The sequence below is a fragment of the Podarcis vaucheri genome, assembly GCF_965113315.1.
Source record: "Podarcis vaucheri genome assembly, chromosome: 18".
Taxonomy (NCBI): Eukaryota; Metazoa; Chordata; class Lepidosauria; order Squamata; family Lacertidae; genus Podarcis; species Podarcis vaucheri.
The window spans coordinates 10,540,517-10,563,472 of NC_138756.1; the positions used below are offsets into that span (position 1 = coordinate 10,540,517).

The following is a 22,956-nucleotide window of genomic DNA, read 5'->3' on the forward strand; positions in this document are numbered from 1 at the left end:
CCGCCTTAACTAGGAATACAGCACAGCCGGGTTTGAGTCCTGATGGAGGTGCAATGAAGTCCGGAGGGGTTGTGAGTCTCCCCGACTCAATACTGAAATAGATTCTATAAATATGTGTGTGTGCATGTACATATCTCTCATCGGAGTCTCCTTCCTGCGTACCACCAAGAATTTGCTCTCTACTACCTTGCAACAAAAACGAAAGAATTTCTGCCGTGGGGAAAGACCAGCACAGCTGGTCTTGACAGCTGCTTGGGGAGACCCGAACAACGAATTAGGAAGAGTCTGCCATGAGCTCACTATGAATACCATCTCCTGGTCTGCCCCGCAGAGGACCTTAAGGCCCATGAACAACCATAGTTTAGGGGTTCCAGGCCCTAAGGAAGTCAGTCTGCCAGGGCCAGGGCCTTCTCAGTGATGGCTCCGACCTGGTAGAATGCTCTGTCCCATGAGACTAGGGCCCTTCAGGATTTAACTTCCTTCTGTCGGGCCTGTAAGACAGAGCTATTCCGCCTGGCCTTTAATTTGAATTCAGCCTGATCTTTTATTTCCCTTCCCTTCCTTCCCTCTCCCCTTCTTTGAAGATCACCTGCTCTGAGACCCCACAGCTAATTCTCCCCTGGTCTCCTCGCTGGCCCAAGTAGGACCAATCCAGCCAACTAGCCCTGGGGATTAACTAATGCTTATTTCCCCTAAATTGATTTTTGAATTTTATTGTTATTCATGTTTTTATACTGTGTTTCATGCTGCTTTTATAATGAAGTGTTTTAAATTTGTTGTTAGCCGCCCTGAGCCCGGTTTTTGAACTGGGAAGGGCAGGGTATAAATAAAATCATTATTATTATTATTATTATTATTATTATTATTATTATCCACTCCTGTCTCGCCTCGGCCTCAGTTTTCCCCATCTGCAATATGGGGAGAATACCAGCCTATCTTACCGGGCGGTTGTAGAAATGCTGCAACGTAACTACATAAACTAACCGTTCGTGTTAGGGCCGGCTAGCTTAGCACTGCGAGCGACATTCGGCCTCAAGGAAAAAGGGGGTCCCTCCGCCACCCAGGCCCCCGGGGCATTTCGAAGCTGCAGCTGAGCCCCACCAGCGAATTTCACTTACGTCCCCAGAGGAAACTGAGGCGGCTCGGAGCCTGCGCAGGCGTGGGGAGTAAATCCAGTACCTTCCGTCTGTGAACTGGGTGGCGCACGGCAGGGCAGATGATGGAAGATTTTTTTTGGGGGGGGGGGAATAAAGAAAGCAGGGAGAGGGAGATGGGAAAGGATGAATGGGAGGGGGAGAAAGAAAGAAAAAAAAAGATGACGTTGGAAGGGGTGAGAATGAATGATCATGAAACAGAGAGAAAAGCTGATGGAGGCAGTTTTTGTAGGGGGAGAGGAGGAATGTTGCTGGAACTCAAGCTGCATGGAAAAGGTTTTGCTGGAGCTCAGGTGCATGAAGGAGGAGGTTGTTGCGGCAGGAAAACTACCCCCCCATTGCAGGAAGGCATGCAGGGATGCAACTCAGGTCGACACCCAAAATAAAAAATAAAGGTAAAGGGACCCATGACCATTAGGTCCAGTCGTGGCCAACTCTGGGGTTGCGGCGCTCATCTCGTTTTACTGGCGGAGGGAGCCGGCATACAGCTTCCGGGTCATGTGGCCAGCAGGACTAAGGCGCTTCTGGCGACCCAGAGCAGCGCACGGAAACGCCGTTTACCTTCCCGCCGGAGCGGTACCTATTGATCTACTTGCACTTTGACGTGCTTTCGAATTGCTAGGTTAGCAGGAGCAGGGACCGAGCAACGGGAGCTCACCCCGTCATTGCGGGGATTCGAACCGCCGACCTTCTGATCGGCAAGTCCTAGGCTCTGTGGTTTAACCCACAGCGCCACCCGCATCCCGTTAGATAGTCAAATCCACGTCAAATTGCTGTTTTAGGGGTTGTTTTTAAAAGTCTGGAGCGGATTAATCCGTTTTGCATGACTTTCTATGGGAAAGTGCGCCTTGGTTTTGGAACGTTTTGGTTTTGGAACGGACTTCCGGAACGGATTAAGTTTGAGAACCAAGGGACCACTGTACAGAGGCTGACCCCCTTGGGCTCATCGAACTCCGTTTCATGTACGATGACTGGCAAGGTCTCCCCTGGGATTTGGGGCAGATTTTCTTTCCAAATCCTACCTGGAAAGGCTGAACTGAAGAAAAGGAAGCTACACCTCCCATAGTTGCAGAACCAATGAATACAGGAGAATGCTGGGTTTGTTTTTTTTTGGGGGGGGCAGGAGAAGGAATGACACACTCAAAAAAACAACAACCCAAAACAACCCTCCCAGGAAAGTCAGAAACACAGCAATCCACAAATGCCTGATGGCCAATTCCAAACAGCAAATGTTATAATGAATAAAGCAACTGAGGGGTTTCCACTTCTCATGCGTTTCACACCACACGGCGCAGTTTTTGTTTTAAAAAAGAGCGAAACGAAAAGCAAAACAGGAGCCGATTCCCTTGCCACTTCCTCGGGGAAATGAGTCTCTTTTTCTACTTATTTATGGTGGGCATTGCAAAAGCAAGATGCCATGGAGGGGCAGGGCCGAGGAATAACTGGTTTAAGTTCTAGCAGGTTTGGCAAAAAGCGAACAGACGGGATTCGGCGTTGAGAATCTGCGCCCACTCCAAACACACACTTTAGCACCCAGACTCACTTCAGCCTCCCTAGACTTCGTCCTCTGAACCCGATTCCGGCTGGAGAGAAAAGAAGCGAGGCTGCTTCACCGATAGCTCCTGGGAGTCATCGCCTCCTGGGTTGTCTACCCAACTCAGGGGAAATACTGCAAGCTTGTCTTATGACCAGTAGCAGTCCTCCGGGGTTCCAGGCATCACCCCTTCCTGGGGTGCCTGCAGACTCTGAACTTTCTAACACCCTAGTCCTCATGGTTCCGAACGGGAGCACCAGAAAAGGAAACTGCTTTCTGCAGAGGTCAATATTGTACCCAAGCAGCTCTCTGGAGTTTTGAGCCCGGGATGTTCCCAGCCCTACCCGGAGATTTGAACCCAGGACCTTCTGCCCCCCCCAAACCAGATTCTGTGCCCCCGAGCCACAGTCTGGCTGGCGTTTTCATGAACTCAAGGGGGAAAGAAAAAGAGGGAGAGGAGGCACAGCGAGGCCAGTCGCTTTTCTGACCCCCGCCGTTTTCATTCGTTCATTTGTAAAACGGAACTTACAAAATATATATCCGGGACGGGGAGGTCTTCCTCGTCCGAAGCTTGGCTGGCTGGCTCGGAGGCCTGGCTGGCTGTCTCCACCTCCGCCGATGCCTTCGACAGCACTGTGGCGCAAGCCAGTGTGGTCGCCTCCCTGGAAAAAGACCAGAGGGTGTGGAAAGCACAGTCTGAGTCTGGGCTACTTGCTTGCAGGAGCGGCCCTCCCCACTGCGACCCCTCGGAGCCATTGGGTCATAGAATCATAGAGTTGGAAGAGACCACAAGGGCCATCGAGTCCAACCCCCTGCCAAGCAGGAAACACCATCAGAGCACTCCTGACATATGGTTGTCAAGCCTCTGCTTAAAGACCTCCAAAGGAGGAGACTCCACCACACTCCTTGGCAGCAAATTCCACTGTCAAACAGCTCTTACTGTCAGGAAGTTCTTCCTAATGTTTAGGTGGAATCTTCTTTCTTGTAGTTTGGATCCATTGCTCCGTGTCCGCTTCTCTGGAGCAGCAGAAAACAACCTTTCTCCCTCCTCTATATGACATCCTTTTATATATTTGAACATGGCTATCATATCACCCCTTAACCTCCTCTTCTCCAGGCTAAACATGCCCAGCTCCCTTAGCCATTCCTCATAAGGCATCGTTTCTGCTGTTTTCTGCTGCCAAGGTCTCTTGCAACTCTAGGATTCTATGATTCTATGTTGCAACTGGATTTCTTATGGACGGCGCCAATACTGAATACATTGGATTTGTGACCATTATGCTCATTTATTTGCCTTCAGTAGCAGTAAAGTTCTGCTGGGTGAAATATTAATTCCCTCTGGTCTTAATTTTTTGGGGAATCCTGCAACGTCTTTTAAGTTTCTATTCTGCTAGCTATACGTTGGAATCTGCTTGGGATCAACACGGAGTAGAATTCCATGACAGAGGGCCCTCAAACAGAAACTGAACTCTCTCCCCTTGCCACCCTGGACACGATTCGGTTTGGCCGGCGCCCTCCTGAGCCTTTCAACAGGGAAACGCCAAGGAATTGGGACACGAGACGCTTCCTGCTTGCAGGACAGGGTCTTCTGTGCCCCCACCCCCATGTGCCTGGAAAGCTATCGCGTGCGTCCCAGGACAGCAACTTGCCCTGACCCTGCGGCAGCCATGTCTGGGACCACGATCTCGACGTCACACTTGGGCTTGAGTTCCACCGTAATTTGCTGGAGGTCGTCTTCTGCCCGGAGCTGTTCGCGAGACCTGCAGGTTTGGGAGGAAAGGTGATGAAGAAGAAGAAGAAGAAGAAGAAGAAGAAGAGTTTGGATTTGATATCCCGCCTTTCACTCCCCTTCAGGAGTCTCAAAGCGGCTAACATTCTCCTTTCCCTTCCTCCCCCACAACAAACACTCTGTGAGGTGAGTGGGGCTGAGAGACTTCAGAGAAGTGTGACTGGCTCAAGGTCACCCAGCAGCTGCAGGTGGAGGAGCGGAGACGTGAACCCGGTTCCCCAGATTACGAGACTACCGCTCTTAACCACTACACCACACTGGATCTCATGATGATGATGATTATCATTATTCCATTCATTTCTATACAACTTTATACTTTTAAGAAAAACCTCAAAGCAGTTTACAGCATATTAAAACATCCATAAAACAATAGAAAAAAAAAAACGTTTCCGAAGAAAGTCAAATATAAAACGTACAGTCAAAGTAACGTAATTAAACAGGAAACTAAAATACTATCTTGAAAGATTTCAAAATAAAACAGTACAAAGGTCAACTACAGAATGCATCTTTAACACAAAGCTAACCAAAAAAACCCCAACTTAAACCTTTCAAAAGAAATCATTACCAAGTGAAGTCAAATATAAAATGCACATAGAAAACAGCATAATTAACGAGAGGATGAAATATTAAATGTTATCATAAGCGTGACACGGCTGTTTGGCAGCCACAAGAAGATGGGGCAAAAGAATCTAATAATTAGGATTTGTTGCCAGGCCTAGCGATGTCCCTCCAGTCCTACCAGGAGCCTCTTTAATAGAGCTGGTGAGTTTGGGTCCCATCCCCTAGGCCAGGTGGAAAGGGCTTGCAGGGAGAGGCCTTCACAGCCAGGCAATGAAGCTCAAGCGCAGGGGCTTCAGAGTCCTACCATTTCCTCCTCCTCCATCAACTGAAAGCTACCCAAGATGGCGGCCATCGCTGGCCCTCCTGTGGCAGGGAGTTCCATAGTTCCAGCTACCTGGAACAGAACTTCTTTTGGTCTGTCGTGAATCTTATCAAAATGGAAGCGGTCTCCAGGCAGGGGGGTCTCCGGGAGGAAATTTTCCTTCCGCTGAACCTTTCGGATGGAGCCGCCAGGAATGTTATATTGCCTACACTGACTGGCAGCTCTCCAGGGTTTCGGGTAATGGGGCATTCCTGCGTGGTGAGGTTCACGGTTCTCCTCCCCATTTCATCCTCAACAGCCCTGTGAGGTCAGCTGAGATATGAGACGGCGACTGGCTCCAAGGTCACCCAGTGGGCTTCCTGACTGAGTAGGGATTCAAACCGCGGCGCCCCAGGTCACTGCCTGCAATTTATTAGGCACGTATTAGGCCCGGGGCACTGAAATCTACCCGGGGCACTGGTCCCATCACCTCCTGGCAAATAGAAGGGGAAGAAATGGAGGCAGTGAGAGATTTTACTTTCTTGGGCTCCATGATCACTGCAGATGGTGACAGCAGTCATGAAATTAAAAGACGCCTGCTTCTTGGGAGAAAAGCAATGACAAACCTAGACAGCATCTTAAAAAGCAGAGACATCACCTTGCCAACAAAGGTCCGTATAGTAAAAGCTCTGGTTTTCCCAGTAGTGATGTATGGAAGTGAGAGCTGGACCATAAAGAAGGCTGATCGCCGAAGAATGGATGATTTTGAATTATGGTGCTGGAGGAGACTCTGGAGAGTCCCATGGACTGCAAGAAGATCAAACCTCTCGATTCTTAAGGAAATCAGCCCTGAGTGCTCACTGGAAGGACAGATCCTGAAGCTGAGGCTCCAAGACTTTGGCCACCTCATGAAAAGAGAAGACTCCCTGGAAAAGACCCTGATGTTGCGAACGATGGAGGGCACAAGGAGAAGGGGACGGCAGAGGACGAGATGGGTGGACAGTGTTCTTGAAGGTGCCAATGTGAGTTTGACCAAATTGCGGGAGGCAGTGGAAGACAGGAGGGCCTGGCGTGCTCTGGTCCAGGGGCTCACGAAGAGGCGGACACGACTAAACAACAACAACACTGAAATCTACAGGTGGCTGTGATGATCCACTCCTGGGAGAGACAAACTGTTAGAGGAGAAGCACTCGACTCACCTCCCGTCATGTCCCGAGGACTGTGTACGCCGCCTGTGAAGGAACAAGCAGGTAGTGAAATATCTAAAACTTTCAGCGCTGAATATTCTTTTGATCTATATACCTGTTGTACGGAATGACTCTATATACCTGTTGTACAGCAATGGACTCTACGCGCCCTAATGGCGGCCAAGAGACCAATGTTGATGAATTGGAAAGTATGCGCAAGTCCCCCTTTTACATATTGCACCAATGTGCCACGAGCCCCCCCTGTTTTCCCGCAAAGGCAGTTACACTGACGAAACCTGCTAACGTTGCCCTGTTTGCTGTCTTGGAAGTCCCACTCAAAGGACGGTGATCAAAAACCACCCGGAATCTGAAAAAGGCTTATCGAGAGAGGCGCTTGGCTGCTCTTACCTGTACCTGGGCTGTTCTGAGGACTCGGAAGGAGACCTCTCAGGGACGGAGAGAGACGTGGACGAGAGGGTAGTGGCGATGGAGGCGGTGGTGGCTTCTTCGAAGGACGGAGGGGTGCACGGGAGCAAGTCTGGCCGGCCTGTCGCAGTCGCGGCGGAGAAAAAGGAGAGGACGTTTTTAGCTGCTGCAGGTTGTTACAAGTCTGTGGGTCGTAAAATGTTTGACCCACTGAGTCTGCTGCAAGGGCCCTGCAATAAATTTGATTTATTGCCACTCCGACAAACTCCAGTGCCACCCACACGCTTCGACTCTCAGCGTAAAATGGCTTGTCTGTGTCGACGTGGTGTCTTCTGTAACTCAGCTCGACACCAGTGCTTCTAATCTAACACTCTTCATTTAGAAGCATAACAAACAGAAAAGAAAACCTACAGAATCTAGCTGTATGCTTGCAGCTTTCTGCCTCTGACAAAAACAAAACTACCTTGCTCACGTTCTCAGACAGACTGCTTTCCCGAGAGATCTGAGCCCCCATAGAGCACAGATCAAAGGAAAATGCCCGGGTCATGTGGGCAGTGTACCCAGTTAATAAGAACGCTTCTGGAGTGTTAACTCTTGGCTGTCCAGAACCACAACATAGGTTCGTTGGCGTGAGCGCAAATAAGCCCATAGCTGTCAACCGTCCCTTATTTGGTGGGAAAGTCCCTTATCCCAGCGCCGTGTCCCACTGCTGTCCCTTATTGACGATGTCCCTTCAATTTCCCGGGTTTCAAAGGAAGCACCTCCTCTCCCTCCCTCCCTGCCGGCCAGAGAAGAGGGAGGCTCCAACTGGGTTGCTTGGCTGCGTTGCTCACCCAATAAGGAGTCGTAAGAACGACTGGGGGTGGAGCTTGCATGCCTTGTGCCGATCAAATTGGCCACATTGCCTGGGGACTCGCCTTTGCTCAGCGCTTCCCAGCAGAGAGGTGACAGTGGTTTCCCTTGCTGCATCCCCTTTGCCGGGTTGCTGCGCTGTGGGAACCACCGCTTGAGGCTTCGTTTGGCTGCTGGCTGGGCTTTCTGCCTTTGGCTCGGGAGCTGGTTGACTAAAATCCCTTGTTTTGGCTGCTGATCCCTTATTTTTGTGGCTGCTGGCCCCTTATTTTCAAATCTGGAAGTTGACAGCTATGGGCTGGCCACACACACAAACACACACGTCTGCACAGCCACCCGCTAATGACACAAGGGAAACTGAGTCCTACTTAGGGCGAAAGTGACAGCACAGCTGTTCTCTCCCTTTTTCCCAGAGAAGATGTCGGTCTCGCCAGGGAGGGGAAGTTGTTCTGTAGGGAGCTGAGCAGCCCCCTCGCTGCGGTGAGGTTCCTGGGAGAAGCTTGGGTGTGTGCAAGGTATCAAAACCCCTCACAGGGAGAGGCAGCGGAAGCGGCAAGCCTGGTTCTGGTTCAGCCATGAATTCATTCATAAGCATAACTGCCATCTCCGGGCCCCAGAACAGAGAAGAGACAGCTCAAGTCTTTCCAGGACAACTTTCTACTAGCTAATTGGAGAGGGTGTCGGAAAGAGAATTCTTACCTTCCTCCCTACCCTGGGTAACATTAGCACCTGCGACAGCACAGTAAGAAAATTGGAGGAGGAGGGAAAGAAAAAAGAATTGTGGGATGGTATTTTGAGACATGCTTTGCCAGTAATGATACACTGGGCACAAGATACAGGGTATAATATACCACGTGAATCGTGGTAAAAGCTGTGAAAAGAAAATTTAAAATTTACAGCCTGCAGCTCATTAAAAGAAAACTACCGGATTTTCCGCTCTATAAGACGCACCAGACCACAAGACGCACCTAGTTTTTGGAGGAGGAAAACAAGAAAAAAAATATTCTGAATTTCAGAAGCCAGAACAGCAAGAGGGATCGCTACGCAGCGAAAGCAGCGATCCCTCTTGCTGTTCTGGCTTCTGGGACTGCTGCGCAGCCTGCATTCGCTCCATAAGACGCACACACATTTCCCCTTACTTTTTAGGAGGGAAAAAGTGAGTCTTATAGAGGAAAAAATACGGTATATGAAAATGATGGTGTTTGACACCTGTAAAGCTTGTTAAGATGTATAAAATCTCATCAAATTTATGTTGGAAACGTACGTGGTGGACATGTAAAAAGCTAAAGGGCTTCTGGGAAAGGATATATAGTGAAATGAAAAAGATTTTCAAAAATACGTTTGCTTAAAAGCCAGAGGCCTTTTTACTAGGGATATTAGGAGATGAAGTGCCAAAGAAGCAAAAGTCTAGCACCCACAACTGCTAGAATGTTACTTGCCCAGAAGTGGAAAGAAGAGACTTAATACCTACGAAAGAAGAATGGAGGACTAAGATGATAGATTATGCCAAAATGGCAAAACCAACCGTGAAGATCAGGCACTGAGATGAAGGAAAATTTAATTAAGATTGGAAAAACTTTATAATTTTAAAGAACACTGTAAGAACATGGAAACGTAAGCAGGACTGTTGTGGCATTTATGAACTGAAGGTAGAATTACGTGGGGAAATAATTGGAAATTAAATGGAAAAATAATCACAGTGCAATGAAAATTATAAAGGGAAAATTGGAAACCGCGGACGGAGTCAATCAATGTAAATTTGGATTGGATATCTATGTATAAGAAAAATGCTATTTTTAGAAAAATTGAAAATATATATATTTTTTTAAAGAAGAGGCACGCTGTTTGCACTATAGGGTATGGGGGTGCCAGAGAGCAGGTCGACTGCTAAGGAAGAGCTGCAGGCGAGGGGAGGAGGAGGGCCAGCAGGCAACGTGCATTACCTTCGTCGTCTAGAGTGGGATAGCTCCTGGCCCCCCGGAGGTCGTACTGGGCTTCGTCCTTCTCCGAGGGGAGCTGGCTTGCCGAAAAGGCGGCCAGAGGGCCAGAGGGCTTGACGGCTAGCAAGGCACTCCGCCCTTTCTTCGAAGGAGAGACCCTCAGAGCTGCAATTGGGGGAGAGATGGAGAGCAACAGCAACGTCAGGTTGGCTCAGCGTTTGGAGAGGAAAGACGTACAGGGCCGGATCTCCGGGCTTGTGTCAAGAGCGTTTCCCAGCCAAAGGAATGCACACAGCAGATAAAGGTAAAGGGACCCCTGTCCATTAGGTCCAGTCGTGGCCGACTCTGGGGTTGCGGTGCTCATCTCGCTTTACTGGCCGAGGGAGCCGGCGTACAGCTTCTGGGTCATGTGGCCAGCAGGACTAAGCCGCTTCTGGCGAACCAGAGCAGCGCACGGAAACGCCGTTTACCTTCCCGCCAGAGCGGTACCTATTTATCTCCTTGCACTGTGAGGTCCTTTCAAACTGCTAGGTTGGCAGGAGCAGGGACAGAGCAACGGGAGCTCACCCCGTCACAGGGATTCGAATGAGCTCCCGTTGCCCTAGGTTTTGTGGTTTAACCCACAGCGCCACCTGCATCCCTAACACAGCAGATACTTATTCTCAAAAGGTAAGACTTGCAGCTCTGGAGACATACGTGGTTCAATCTAGCGTCTAGGCCAGGCTTCCTCAACCTCAGCCCTCCAGATGTTTTGGGACTGCAATTCCCATCATCCCTGACCACTGGTCCTGCTACTTAGGGATCATGGGAGTTGCAGGCCAAAATAATCTGGAGGGCCGAGGTTGAGGAAGCCTGGTCTAGGCAGATATTCCCAGGTCCTGAGTTTGTCCGCAGTCAGCTTTCCAGGTCATGTGGCAAAGCAGGACTAAACCGCTTCTGGCGCAACGGGATACCGTGACGGAAACCAGAGCGCAAGGAAACGCCGTTTATCTTCCCCGCTGCAGCGGTACCTACTGATCTACTCGCACTGGTGTGCTTTCGAACTGCTAGGTTGGCAGGAGTGGTAGAGCCTTCTCTTGTGGGCTGCAATGTGGGTGGGGTGGGTGGGTGAAATACCTGGGGGCGGTGGGGCCAAGGACCAACACAAATGTAATAAATGCTAAGAAGAGCAATCTCCTAGCACTTGTTACAGATAGGTAGCCGTGTTGGTCTGCCATAGTCAAAATAAAAAATTCCTTCCAGTAGCATCTTAAAGACCAACTAAGTTAGTTCTTGGTATGAGCTTTCATGTGCATGCACACTTCTTCAGATACACTGAGACAGAAGTTGCCAGATCCTTCTATATAGTGAGAATTTGGGGAGGGGTATTCCTCAGAAGGGTGGTGGGAATGGGAGATTGGCAGATAGCTGAGATGAGCCTGTTGACGACTCTTAACGACTGTAATAAGTCTTCCAGGAAAAGGCAAGGGGTGAGAAGGTGAGAAATGGCTTAGTCATGTATAATGAGATAAGAATCCATCTCAGCTACCTGCCAATCTCCCATTCCCACCACCCTTCTGAGTAATACCCCTCCCCACCTTCTCACTATATAGAAGGATCTGGCAACTTCTGTTTCAGTGTATCTGAAGAAGTGTGCATGCACACAAAAGCTCATACGAAGAACTAACTTAGTTGGTCTTTAAGGTGCTACTGGAAGGAACTCCTAGCACTTGTAACCCCAAAGGGAACGTGGAGGAGATGCTAAGCCGGTTTCGGCTCGCACAGTTTTTCTCCCCAGCAAAAGCAGACAGACGACACACAAACACACACACTTACAGGTACTCTTCCTGAACACTGTGTTTGTCATGAATTTGAAGAACCTCTCTGCATAGAAGCTCGGCCTGTGGACCGACACTGTGTCCTAGGGAAACAGGGAGGGAGATGGAGGAGTCATTATCCGCAATTCCCAGGCAGAACAAAACCAGAGTCAAGTCACTGCTGCGATTCACCTTCGCAAAGCTATAAATTAAACGCTTTTTTTTGGAGGGGTGTGGCCTGTGGGGCCGAAACTCACCCCGTCGTGGACCAGAGCCTTCCACGTGTGCTCCAACTTCTTGATGAATCTGGGTTGCGAAAGGAAGAAAGGAGGGTGGGAAATTGGGGGAGGAAGACACATGCAAGTCCTGCTTACTAAAAATAAAATAATAATAATAATAAATAACAACAACAATGCGTCCCCAGGAAAACGTTCGTTAGGCTAGTGTTTGCGCAACAAGCCAATCATTTCTATTATCTCTAATGGGAACATTTCTAATCCGCTATCTCTCCCCGCCACCGCAGCCGGCCATGGTTTCTTCCCCAAAATGGGTGCTGCAGCTGAGGCTCCAAGACTTTGGCCACCTCCTGAGAAGAGAAGACTCCCTGGAAAATACCCTGATGTTGGGAAAGATGGAGGGCACAAGGAGAAGGGGACGACAGAGGACGAGACGGTGGGACAGTGTTCTCGAAGCTACCAGCATGAGTTTGACCAAACTGCGGGAGGCAGAGGAAGACAGGAGGGCCTGGCGTGCTCTGGTCCAGGGGGTCACCAAGAGGCGGACATGACTAAACGGCTAAACAACAAATCATTGGAGGGGGTGTGTGTGCACAGGACGCCACAGTGGAGAGAGAACTCAGGAGGGAGGCTGCATAGAATGATAACATTGAAGAGTTGGAACCATTCTAGTCCAACGCCCTGAACGACAGAACCAACGTGGGGCTCGAAGCCACGACCCCGAGATCGAAAGCCCAACTTATTTTCATCGCCCACAAACGGAGGAGACACGGAGGGAACGCCTACCTGTAGGACTGGAGGATATCGATGATTCCCACGTGGAGGAGAAGGCGCTCGCCTTTGCCATTCACGGCTGGAATGCCACCCATTCTGAGAGGGGAGAAGAGAGAGACCAGACCTGTCAACATCCACTGGCAGCAACCAGAAACACGCTCAATGCTTCGTTCATTTATAATGATGGCCATCAGGAGGTTTGGGCTGGGGGTTCTCTAATAGGTGGATGATACCCAGCTCTACCTCTCCTTTAAATCAGAACCAGCAATGGCAGTGGATGTCCTGTGCGAGTGTCTGGAGGCAGTTGGAAGGTGGATGGCGGTTAACGGATTGAGGTTGAATCCCAACAAGCCAAAGGTACTGTTTGTGGGGACTCCGTGGTTCTGAATGGGGTGACTGTGCCCCCGAAGGACCAGGTGTGCAGCCTGGGAGTCATTTTGGACTCACAGCTGTCCATGGAGGTGTAGGTGAATTCTGTGTCCAGGGCAGCTCCATCTGGGACGCAGGATGAGACCCTATCTGCCTGCAGACTGCCTGGCCAGAGTGGTGCATGCTCTGGTTATCTCCTGCTTGGACTACTGCCATACGCTCTACGTGGGGCTACGTTTGAGGGTGACCCAGAAACTACAACTAATTCAGAATGCTGCAGCTAGACTGGGGACTGGGAGCGGCTGCCGAGACCGCATAACACCGGTCCTGAAAGACCTACATTGGCTCCCAGGACGTTTCCGAGCACAATTCAAAGTGTTGGTGTTCACCTTTCAAGCCCTAAATGACCCTGTATCCCTGAAGGAGCGTCTCCACCCCCATCGTCCAACCCGGACACCTGGGTCCATCTCCCGAGGGCCTTCTGGCGGTTCCCTCACTACGAGAAGCCAAGTTACAGGGAACCAGGCAGAGGCCCTTCTTGGTGGAGGCGCCCACCCTGTGGAACGCCCTCCCATCAGATGTCAAGGAAATAAACAACTATCTGATTTTTAGAAGTTTCCAAGCACAATTCAAAGTGTTGGTGGGCAGCTCTTTCAGCTTCTGACAGCATCTGCAAGGGAAGAGGGGCAAAGGCAAACCCCACCCCCTGCTCCACTTACGTGTCGTCCGTGTCGATGGACTCCCCGCGGGCGGCCCCACCCTGGATGGACTCCATCGCGGTGGAGTACAGGGCCTTCTGCCCCATTGGTCGCTTCTCGTCGGAGGTGCTCTGGGCCCCGTCCGCCTGCCGCTCCCGCTCTTGCTGGTCCATGTTATGCACCCCCAGAAGCAAGCTGTAGTCCATGATCTTGAAGCTTTCGAGTACCTGGGGAGAAGAGAGTGGGATGTCAACCGTCCCTTATTTGGCGGGACAGTCCCTTATCCCAGCGCCGTGTCCCGCTGCTGTCCCTTAAATTTCCCGGGTTTCAAAGGAAGCAGCTCCTCTCCCTCCCTCCCTGCCGGCCAGGGAGGAGGGAGGCTCCAGCTGTGCTGCTTGGCTGCGTTGCTCACCCCATAAGGAGTCTAAGAACGACTGGGGGGTGGAGCTTGCATGCCTTGTGCCGATCAAATCGGCCGCGTTGCCTGGGGACTCGCCTTTGCTCAGCGCTTCCCAGCGGAGAGGTGACGGTGGTTTCCCTTGCTGCATCCCCTTTGCCGGGTTGCTGCGCTGTGGGAACCACCGCTTGAGGCTTCGTTTGGCTGCTGGCTGGGCTTTCTGCCTTTGGCTCGGAGGGGCTCAGAAGTTGAACATACCTGTGCTCTGAAAATCCCTTATTTTGGCTGCTGATCCCTTATTTTTGTGGCTGCTCGAACCGCCGACCCTCTGATCGGCAAGACCAAGAGGCTCAGTGGGTTAGACCACAGCGCCACCCGTGTCCCCCGCGCAACCTACCAAGCAGTCCCTCTGCAGTGTCTTGACCACGGCACTGAAGGTGTCCGTGTCCAGCATGATCCCGTCCGGCATGTCCTGCATGAAGTCCAGGTCCTTGTAGGTGGGGCTGGACTTCTCCTTCTCCTTCTTGGAGGCCCGGCGCTTGTAGGTCGAGCCCTTCAGGTCGTACTTTAGGTGCATCTTCACCACACGGGGCAGGATGTTGTTCATCACCACCACCCGGATGTTCTTGCCCCCGGACTGGACGCAGTAGAGGCCGTAGAATTTGGGCAGCAGCGTCCGGGGGTTCTGGTTCAAGTTCTAGAGGAGGTTTTTAAAATAACAACAACAGAAAATTGAAAATAGTGATGTATGGAAGTGAGAGCTGGACCATCAAGAAGGCTGATCGCCAAAGAATGGATGCTTTTGAATTGTGGTGCTGGAGGAGACTCTTGAGAGTCCCATGGACTGCAAGAAGATCAAACCTCTCCACTCTGAAGGAAATCAGCCCTGAGTGCTCACTGGAAGGACAGATCCTGAAGCTGAGGCTCCAAGACTTTGGCCACCTCAGGAGAAGAGAAGACTCCCTGGAAAGACCCTGATGCTGGGAAAGATGGCGGGTGCAAGGAGAAGGGGACAACGGAGGACGAGATCGTGGGACAGTGTTCTGTCCCAAACATGAGTTTGACCAAACTGCGGGAGGCAGTGGAAGACAGGAGTGCCTGGTGTGCTCTGATCCAGGGGGTCACGAAGAGTCGGACACAACTAAACGACTAAGCAACAACAAATTTAAAAATGAGGAGCAGGATACAGCATGTCAAGCTTTGGGGAATCAGGCTTCCTCTCCCATGGCCGTAAATGAGCAGATCAAACGGAAGGGAATTCTCACCAGTTAGTTTCTTTAAGAAACACAGCAAAGGACAAAAGAAAGCATCTAACCAGAATGGCGGCGCTCCCAAGTAAGGCTCACTCGCTCCCCCTCCGTCCCTATTAATCTACGTCACTCTTACGTCTTGTAACCTGAGCTTGGAGCCTCTGTGCTTTCTGTTCTGACACTTTCTGAGCTCTCCAGGACTTTGTGGGAGGGTGGGTGGATACTCTCCAGAGACTGTGAATCTGTTAACCCTCTCTCTGCTAGTGTTTCTTTCTGCTAGCTGTTTCCCCGTCCCGTACTTCCCAGCTTCTGCCTTCTGGACTGTGCCCCTCTGCAAACCACTCTTCCAAATCTATACTGTTGTCCCGCTTCCTGGGAAGATTCAGGATAAGGAGTAAGGGGTGGCTCCCACCATTCTTCCTCAGCGCAGCCCCTCCTCAGCACGGTCCCTGACACAGCAGTCCAGACACTGTCCTGAGCTTTCTCAAAGGGTAGGGGAAGGGCTTTGAATGCAGAGGGACAAGAGTCCAATCCCTGCTGGGGAGGAGAGAACCTGCACAGAGTTCGAATCCCTGCAATGGAGGGATCTTTTCGCCCAACGTGGGGGTTATTGTTTCTATTTTAAAAACCGTTGATTTTTTTAACCACCCTGGCGAGTCTCTACATCTCTGCGGATTGCTGCTAAGCCCCGAGAGCTTCTTCCGCCGGGACGTACCATGTAGTAGCCAGGGAGCAGCTTCTGGAGGAATTCTGCTTCCTTGTGCATGACGGTCTTGATGATGAACTCGTCGTCGCTGGTGACGTAGAAGAGGGAGCCGCTGGCCCCGGGGTTGGACAGCTCGATCAGGGGCTCGTTGCACAGGGAATACTGGGCGGGAAGGAAAGAGAGAGGAGGCAAAAGGCGTTCAAGGATGCGGCAGGCGTTGATGGCGACTAAGAGGCGGGCAAAATCGAGGGGCCTCTGAGTCCCACCACGAAGACGCCGAAGCCTGGGGGTTTTTTTTTGCCCTTTGGAAGAGGGGAAAGGAGCTGTCCTCACCAAGTAGTCATCCGGGCGGATGCCGAACAGCTCTCGGAAGTAGCGGAAAGCGACGGGCGCGTACGTCTTGAACCTGAAGTCGGGGTAGTGGTGCGCTGGGGTGAGGTTGCTGCCTTCGCTGTGGCACGGGAGGAAGAAGACGACACACAGAACAGCTCAAACTCTCTCTTCTCTAGCCCGAAACCGTTTCCGCCTACAGAGCTCTTGTTATAGGGTTATATCTCTTTTGAGAATCCTGTCACGTTTGTGGCCAAGAGCTGCTGCTCAAATTGGGCTTCACCCTGCCGCCTCCAGCAGCCAACTTACCTGGGGAAGAAAATGCTCTCCACCACGTAGAAATCTTGCATCAAGACATCCCGCTCGGGCTTGGAGCTCAGGTTCCCCACCGTGTAGCCGATTCCCAGCTGAATGGCTCCCTTGAGCGTGGTGGACGTGGTCTGAGGACAGACAGGGTCAAAGCGGGTGGGGTTATGGCATGGTCTCCCCAAGCGGGGGTAGGGACATCGGTTTCTGGCTCACCCCTCCATCTATCTGCCTGGAGAACCCACCGCCGTACCCGACGCTCTGCTAACATGCTGTATGTGGGACTGCACTTGGGAGAGGGCTGAAACTTCAGTTGATCCAAAACGTAGCTGCTAAGTTACTGGCTGGGGTTAGGTCTCGTTTCAAAATAGCTGCACTGGCTGACAATTCATTTCTGGGCCCCATTCAAGGTCCCAAATACCTGAAAGATCGCCTCCTTTTCTACAGGCCCCCTCAGGTGCCGAGATCGAAAACAGAGGGGCGTCCTGGTAATTCCTCCGCCCTCAAGAGGCTCAGGTTGCGAGTATGCGGTGGCCCGAGAGCAGGGCCTTCTCCGTGGCAGCCCCTAAGTTGCGGAACTGCCTTCTCGCAGAGCTGTCTCTGGCACCTTCCTTATACTGCTTCTGGAGATTGCTGAAGACACACCTCTTGAGGTACACATATATTTTAGGACCCACCTTGTTTTCACAATTGTCGTTTTAAACCAGCGTTTCTCAGACTTGGGTCCCCGGCTGGACTACAACTCCCATCACCCCCCGACCACTGGTCCGGCTCGCTAGGAATGATGGGAGTTGTAGTCCAGCAACAAGTTTGAGAAATGCAGCTTTAAATATCGTGTTAGAACACTGTAACCCACCCTGGTGACCTAAGGAGAAGGGCAGCAAACATATAAAGAAACAGATAGGTAGCCATGTTGGTCTGCCATAGTCAAAATAAGAAAATTCCTTCCAGTAGCACCTTAAAGACCAACTAAGTTAGTTCTTGGTATGAGCTTTCGTGTGCATGCACACTTCTTCAGATACACTGAAACAGAAGTTGCCAGATCCTTCTATATAGTGTGAAGGTGGGGAGGGGTATTACTCAGAAGGGTGGTGGGAATGGGAGATTGGCAGATAGCTGAGATGAGCCTGTTGACGACTCTTAACGACTGCAATAGGTCTTACAGGAAAAGGCAAGGGGTGAGAAGGTGAGAAATGGCTTAGTCATGTATAATGAGCTAAGAATCCAATGTCTTTGTTCAGACCAGGTCTCTCCATGGTTTTTATAAAGAAACAGTAAGGATACCTTCTTGTAGGTCGTCTCGCCGGATGCATCAACCCCGCGGTGGCCGATCTTCTTGCCCTGGCCGGCCCCCGGCTGCCCCGTCAACGAAGGTGCCTGAGGCAGGAAGGATTTCGAGCTCAGCCAAAACATCGCCACGGTGGCTGCCCCAGGGAGTGTAGGAAGATCAGGCAGCTCCCGGGATGCCAGCCAAACTCCCCAGCAGCTGAGATAGCTCAGCTGGTAGAGCATGAGGAACTCATTGTGGGCTAGAGCCCCACCTTGGGCAAAAGATTCCTGCACTGCAGGGGGGCTGGACTAGATGAGCCCTGGGGTGCCCTTCCCAACTCCGATGTTTCCTCCAGAAATGGGAGAACTAGACGATCCCCTTCTGGGCTTTCTCTTAACTGTTCTTTCCATGCTTTCACATCATATTTACGGGGCTGCCTCTTCTGGTCTGCCCCGCAGAGGACCTTAAGGCCCATGTTTAGAGGTCCCGGGCCCTAAGGAAGTCAGACTATCCTCCACCAGGGCCAGGGCCTTCTCAGTGGTGGCTCCGACCTGGTGGAATGCTCTGTCCCATGAGACTAGGGATCTGCAGGATTTAACTTCCTTCCGCCGGGCCTGTAAGACAGAGCTATTCCGCCCGGCTTTCAATTTGAACTTCGCTTGATCTTTTATTCCCCTTCCTTCCCTCCCCTTTTTATGAAGACTCCCCGCTCTGGGATCCCACAGCTAATTCTCCCCTGATCTCCTCGCTGGCCCAAATAGGACTAATTTAGCCAGTTAGCCCTGGTGATCATCTAATGTTTATTGGATGGATTTCCCCCCTAAATTGATTTTTGATTTTATTGTTATTCACGTTTATACCGTATTTTATGCTGTTTTTTTTGTAGCATCAATTAAGTGTTTTAAACTTTGTTGTTAGCTGCCCTGAGATCGGTTTTCTGAACCGGGAAGGGCGGGGTATAAATAAAAAAATAATATTATTATCCTTGCCTTCTTTGCCCCCAGGGCCCTAAAGCAGTGAAGGATCATTGACAAGCCATCCTATTATCAGCACCATACGGACCACAAGATCCCGAAGGCTCAGTAAAAGCCAACAGGGGCCGCTGAAGCAATCGAAGGATTCAAATCTCCTTCCAGTGACCTTCAGAACCTTTCCTAAAGAAATCGAGGGTTTGTTGATGTCTGATTCTATCTTGTGTTTTTATCTTGCGAACCGCCCTGAGATATTTTGATGAAGGGTACTATATAAATCTAATAAATAGTAATTTTTTAAAACAACGCCTTCTTCTGCAGATCCGGGAGCGAAGCCTCTGGGACTGTTAGCTAATCAGCTGAGCTCAGGCCGCAAATCACTCTCCCAAAAACTACCGTATTTTCCGCTCCATAGGGCACACCTAGTTTTTAGGGGGGGGAATAAAGAAAAAAAAAATATTCCCCTCCCCCCGAGCCCCAAAGAGCAAAGAAGCCAAGACAGCGAGCGGGATTCATCCCGCTGGCTGTCTTGGCTTCCTCTTTAGCCGCACGCAACCTCTCTAGCTGGGAGAGGTGGGATGGATCCCGCTCGCTGTCTTGGCTTCGTTTTTAGCCGTGGGGCTGGGGCGGGGGAAGCCCGAGCTTCCTCCGACCCCAGAACAGGTCCAGGAGCAGCAGCAAGATTGCGCGCAACCCGGGGAGCTTGCGGATAGCTGCCTGAAGCCCGGGGATCGCAGCGGGAGTTGGCGGTGCGCTCCCGCAAGCCTTCGAGGCGCTCCGAAGGTGTGCGGATAGCTGCCTGGAGAGCGAGAGGGGTCAGTGCGCACCGACCCCTCTCACTCTCCAGGCTTCAGCGAAAGCCTGCATTCATTCCATAGGACGCACACACATTCCCCCATCATTTTTGGAGGAGGGAAATGCATCCTATAGAGCGAAAAATACGGTATATGGAGAAAACAAGAAGCCTGCCCCCAGTACCCTGACTCTTTCTTGGAACCACCTGCCGTGGTTCGGATGACGATGGGACGCCGAGTGGGACCCCTGATGTTTATCCTGAGTCTCAGGAAAAGGTCAGGATAGAAGAAAGCACCTGAGCTCACCTCTGTTAAGACAGCCTTGCTCACCGCCGGCCCTGAGGAGAGAAGGAGAGAGTCAAGGTAAGCAGGAATGTCTCAGAACCCGAAGAGGTATCTGCTGCGGAGCTCAGCGTGGTGGGGAGAGGGACCCACCTAACCCTGGCAGAGAAAACCTGGCCTTCAACCCCATTGCCAAAAAATCCACCCCTCTTCCTCCAAATTAAACCGATGGACGTTTCCCTTCCGTCCTCCTTAGAATCATAGAATCATAGAGTTGGAAGAGACCCCAAGGGCCATCGAGTCCAACCCCCTGCCAAGCAGGAAACACCATCAGAGCACTCCTGACATATGGTTGTCAAGCCTCTGCTTAAAGACCTCCAAAGGAGGAGACTCCACCACACTCCTTGGCAGCAAATTCCGCTGAGGCTCCAAGACTTTGGCCACCTCATGAGAAGAGAAGACTCCCTGGAAAAGACCCTGATGTTGGGAAAGATGGAGGGCGCAAGAAGAAGGGGACAACGGAGGACGAGATGGTGGGACAGTGTTCTCGAAGAGACCAACATGAGTTTGACCAAGCTGCAGGAGGCAGTGGAAGACAGAAATGCCTGGAGTGCTCTGGTCCAGGGGGTCACGAAGAGGCGGACACGACTAAACGACTAAACAACAACAGGGACAGGTACCCTGGGAGCTGGATTTGGCAGATTCTGTGCTGTTTTTTTCTGGCCCCAAACCCCAGCTACACAACCCCCAAAACTACCCATTATGATGCGGGTGAGGATGGAAACCGAAGCCTTTTAACACATACAAACAAACAGACTGCAGAGAGCACTGCTTCTGGGGAAACTGGGCTGGCTAATCCCTTCTCTGCCAACTGTCAAAATTCCAGCGCTGGAGATTAGCTTCAGTTTTGCTATAATGACCGCAATCGGCTTTGCCTTGCCGCATTTAAGTACCTAATAAAAAGTCCCCAGGGATGAACGGAGTCCAGGTGGGGTGGGGGGGGAGAGAAAAAACCCATAGATAAGCACAATAAAAAAATAAATAAAGATGAGAGGCGGGATTGGGAGGAGGAGACCAAATGAAGGAACCTCACACACAAACACGCCGGGCTATTGCGTTTCAAATGCACAACGGCAAAAATCCGATTTGCGACACGGGCCGAAAGGAACGCCTCTCGCTGGCGACTTGCCAGGGGTATTAAGGGGGCACTTATCTCTTAAGCCAGCTGACAGATGGCCGGTTGCAAAAAAAAAAGCCAGTAACCACAACTCATTTAACTCCGGTGGTGTGAGGGTGAAGCTGTGGAGCCAGGGAAGCCAAGGCCATTGTAATCTAGCCTTGCTTATCGAGTGCTGCTCACGTCTCCCAAGTCTGCACCAAGAAGCACCTTGCCTGTCACTATCCGGGCACCATCCAGATGTTGGGGGCCACCGTTCCCTGCACCCCAAGTGCACACACACCTGGTGGGCTAACGGTAGCCAAATGGTGGCTTGCATGAACCTGCTTCCCCCCTTCCATGATGATTATTATGACGTTTAAATGCTACATTTCCTCCAAGCCAAGTGGGATGAAGGGTACTCAGTCCACCTTCTCTAACCTGAAACCATCATTATCTATAGTGCTTCTACTGCTGAGCGGTGGAGCTACTGATAAAGGTGAAGGGAAAGGGACCCCTGACCATTAGGTCCAGTCGTGGCCGACTCTGGGGTTGTGGCGCTCTTCTCGCTTTACTGGCCGAGGGAACCGGCGTACAGCTTCCAGATCATGTGGCCAGCAGGACTAAGCCGCTTCTGGCGAACCAGAGCAGTGCACGGAAACGCCGTTTCCCTTCCCGCCGGAGTGGTACCTATTTATCTACTTGCACTTTGACGTGCTTTCGAACTGCTAGGTTGGCAGGAGCAGGGACCGAGCAACGGGAGCTCACCCCGTCATTGCGGGGATTCGAACCGCCGACCTTCTGATCAGCTAGTCCTAGACTCTGTGGTTTAACCCACAGCGCCACCCGCGTCCCTGGAGGCTACAGGTATTCATCATTAAATAGCTACTTACTGTGTTTACATCCTGCCGGCCTTCCAAGGTGGCACAAGTCATCCACCCCACCACCAATCCCCTTCTCATTTTCACAACAACCCTGCAAAACAAGCTAGGCAGAGAGACTGTGGCTGCCTCCCTCTCCAAGGTCACCCAGCTGGGCGTTGGGGATTTGAAATCCAGCTCTCCCCCAGGTCCTAAACCAACACTAGGGTCTGGTTCACAAGAACCTGCTTGAGGTCGCTTACTCACCCACCTCCTACTATGCGAAACCATTCACGAGTACCAGGTATAGGGTATTGAGTAAAGGTAAAAAAGGTAAAGGTAAAGGACCCCTGGACGGTTAAGTCCAGTCAAAGGTGACTATGGAGTTGTGGCACTCATCTCGCTTTCAGGCTTGTCCGCAGACAGCTTTCTGGGTCACGTGGCCAGCAGGACTAAACTGCTTCCGGCGCAATGGGACACCGTGACGGAAAACAGAGCGCACGGAAACGCCGTTTACCTTCCCGCCACAGCTGTACCTATTTATCTACTTGCGCTGGTGTGCTTTCGAACTGCTAGGTTGGCAGGAGCTGGGACAGAGCAACGGAGACTAACTTAGTTGAGTATTAACTGGGAAAGGAAGAAGAGAAAAGGCCACGCATCTTCTCCCTGATGTTAATCTCCTTTCTTGTAACTTGAAGCCATTGGCTCCGAGTCCAGCTTGCTCCATCTTCCACGCGACAGCCCTTTAGACGGGGCAAAACTCTGGTCGGAGGCAAGAACTCACACCACGAGAACTCTGGTAAGAAGTCACGCTGCGAAGGCATTTATGTGTCATCCGGAAAGGAAAGGAAACAGGAGCAAGGAAACGCAGGCGGCTGCAGTCCACACACACACACACACACCCCCCACAAGCGGAAGGCTGCATGTCTGATCTAATCAGCCCAACATCCAACCCAAAAATGCAGAAAGGAGACATTAATAAGGACCCACAAGCGATCTGGCAGCTCAAGTCTAGAC

The 22,956-nt window shown here is 51.2% G+C and overlaps 1 protein-coding gene and 1 long non-coding RNA gene across 11 annotated transcripts in view; one reads left to right on the top strand and one right to left on the bottom strand.

Annotated features, from left to right (window-relative positions):
- PIP5K1C (phosphatidylinositol-4-phosphate 5-kinase type 1 gamma) overlaps positions 1–22,956 on the bottom strand; it is a 34,031-nt gene that overhangs the window by 4,144 nt on the left and 6,931 nt on the right. For 3 of the 10 annotated variants that reach the window (XM_082206381.1, XM_082206375.1, XM_082206373.1), the window contains exons 2-17: positions 19,948–19,979; positions 17,891–17,983; positions 16,610–16,740; positions 16,304–16,421; positions 15,980–16,132; positions 14,412–14,711; positions 13,639–13,844; positions 12,563–12,646; positions 11,798–11,846; positions 11,560–11,644; positions 9,748–9,909; positions 6,935–7,073; positions 6,539–6,571; positions 4,334–4,448; positions 3,218–3,346; positions 1,119–1,193 (exon numbers count right to left, since the gene is read on the bottom strand). In XM_082206381.1, coding sequence (XP_082062507.1) covers positions 1,119–1,193; positions 3,218–3,346; positions 4,334–4,448; positions 6,539–6,571; positions 6,935–7,073; positions 9,748–9,909; positions 11,560–11,644; positions 11,798–11,846; positions 12,563–12,646; positions 13,639–13,844; positions 14,412–14,711; positions 15,980–16,132; positions 16,304–16,421; positions 16,610–16,740; positions 17,891–17,983; positions 19,948–19,979 — 1,904 coding nt within the window. Of the gene's footprint in view, positions 1–1,118; positions 1,194–2,683; positions 2,738–3,217; positions 3,351–4,333; positions 4,449–6,538; positions 6,572–6,934; positions 7,074–9,747; positions 9,910–11,559; positions 11,645–11,797; positions 11,847–12,562; positions 12,647–13,638; positions 13,845–14,411; positions 14,712–15,979; positions 16,133–16,303; positions 16,422–16,609; positions 16,741–17,890; positions 17,984–19,947; positions 19,980–22,956 lie in introns of those variants that run through there. The other 7 variants (XM_082206374.1, XM_082206379.1, XM_082206378.1 and 4 more) reach the window with 4 other exon arrangements.
- Positions 73–19,264, top strand: LOC309523096. Its single transcript, XR_014215244.1, has 3 exons — positions 73–238; positions 279–367; positions 18,360–19,264. It is a non-coding gene; the product is annotated as an uncharacterized lncRNA (long non-coding RNA).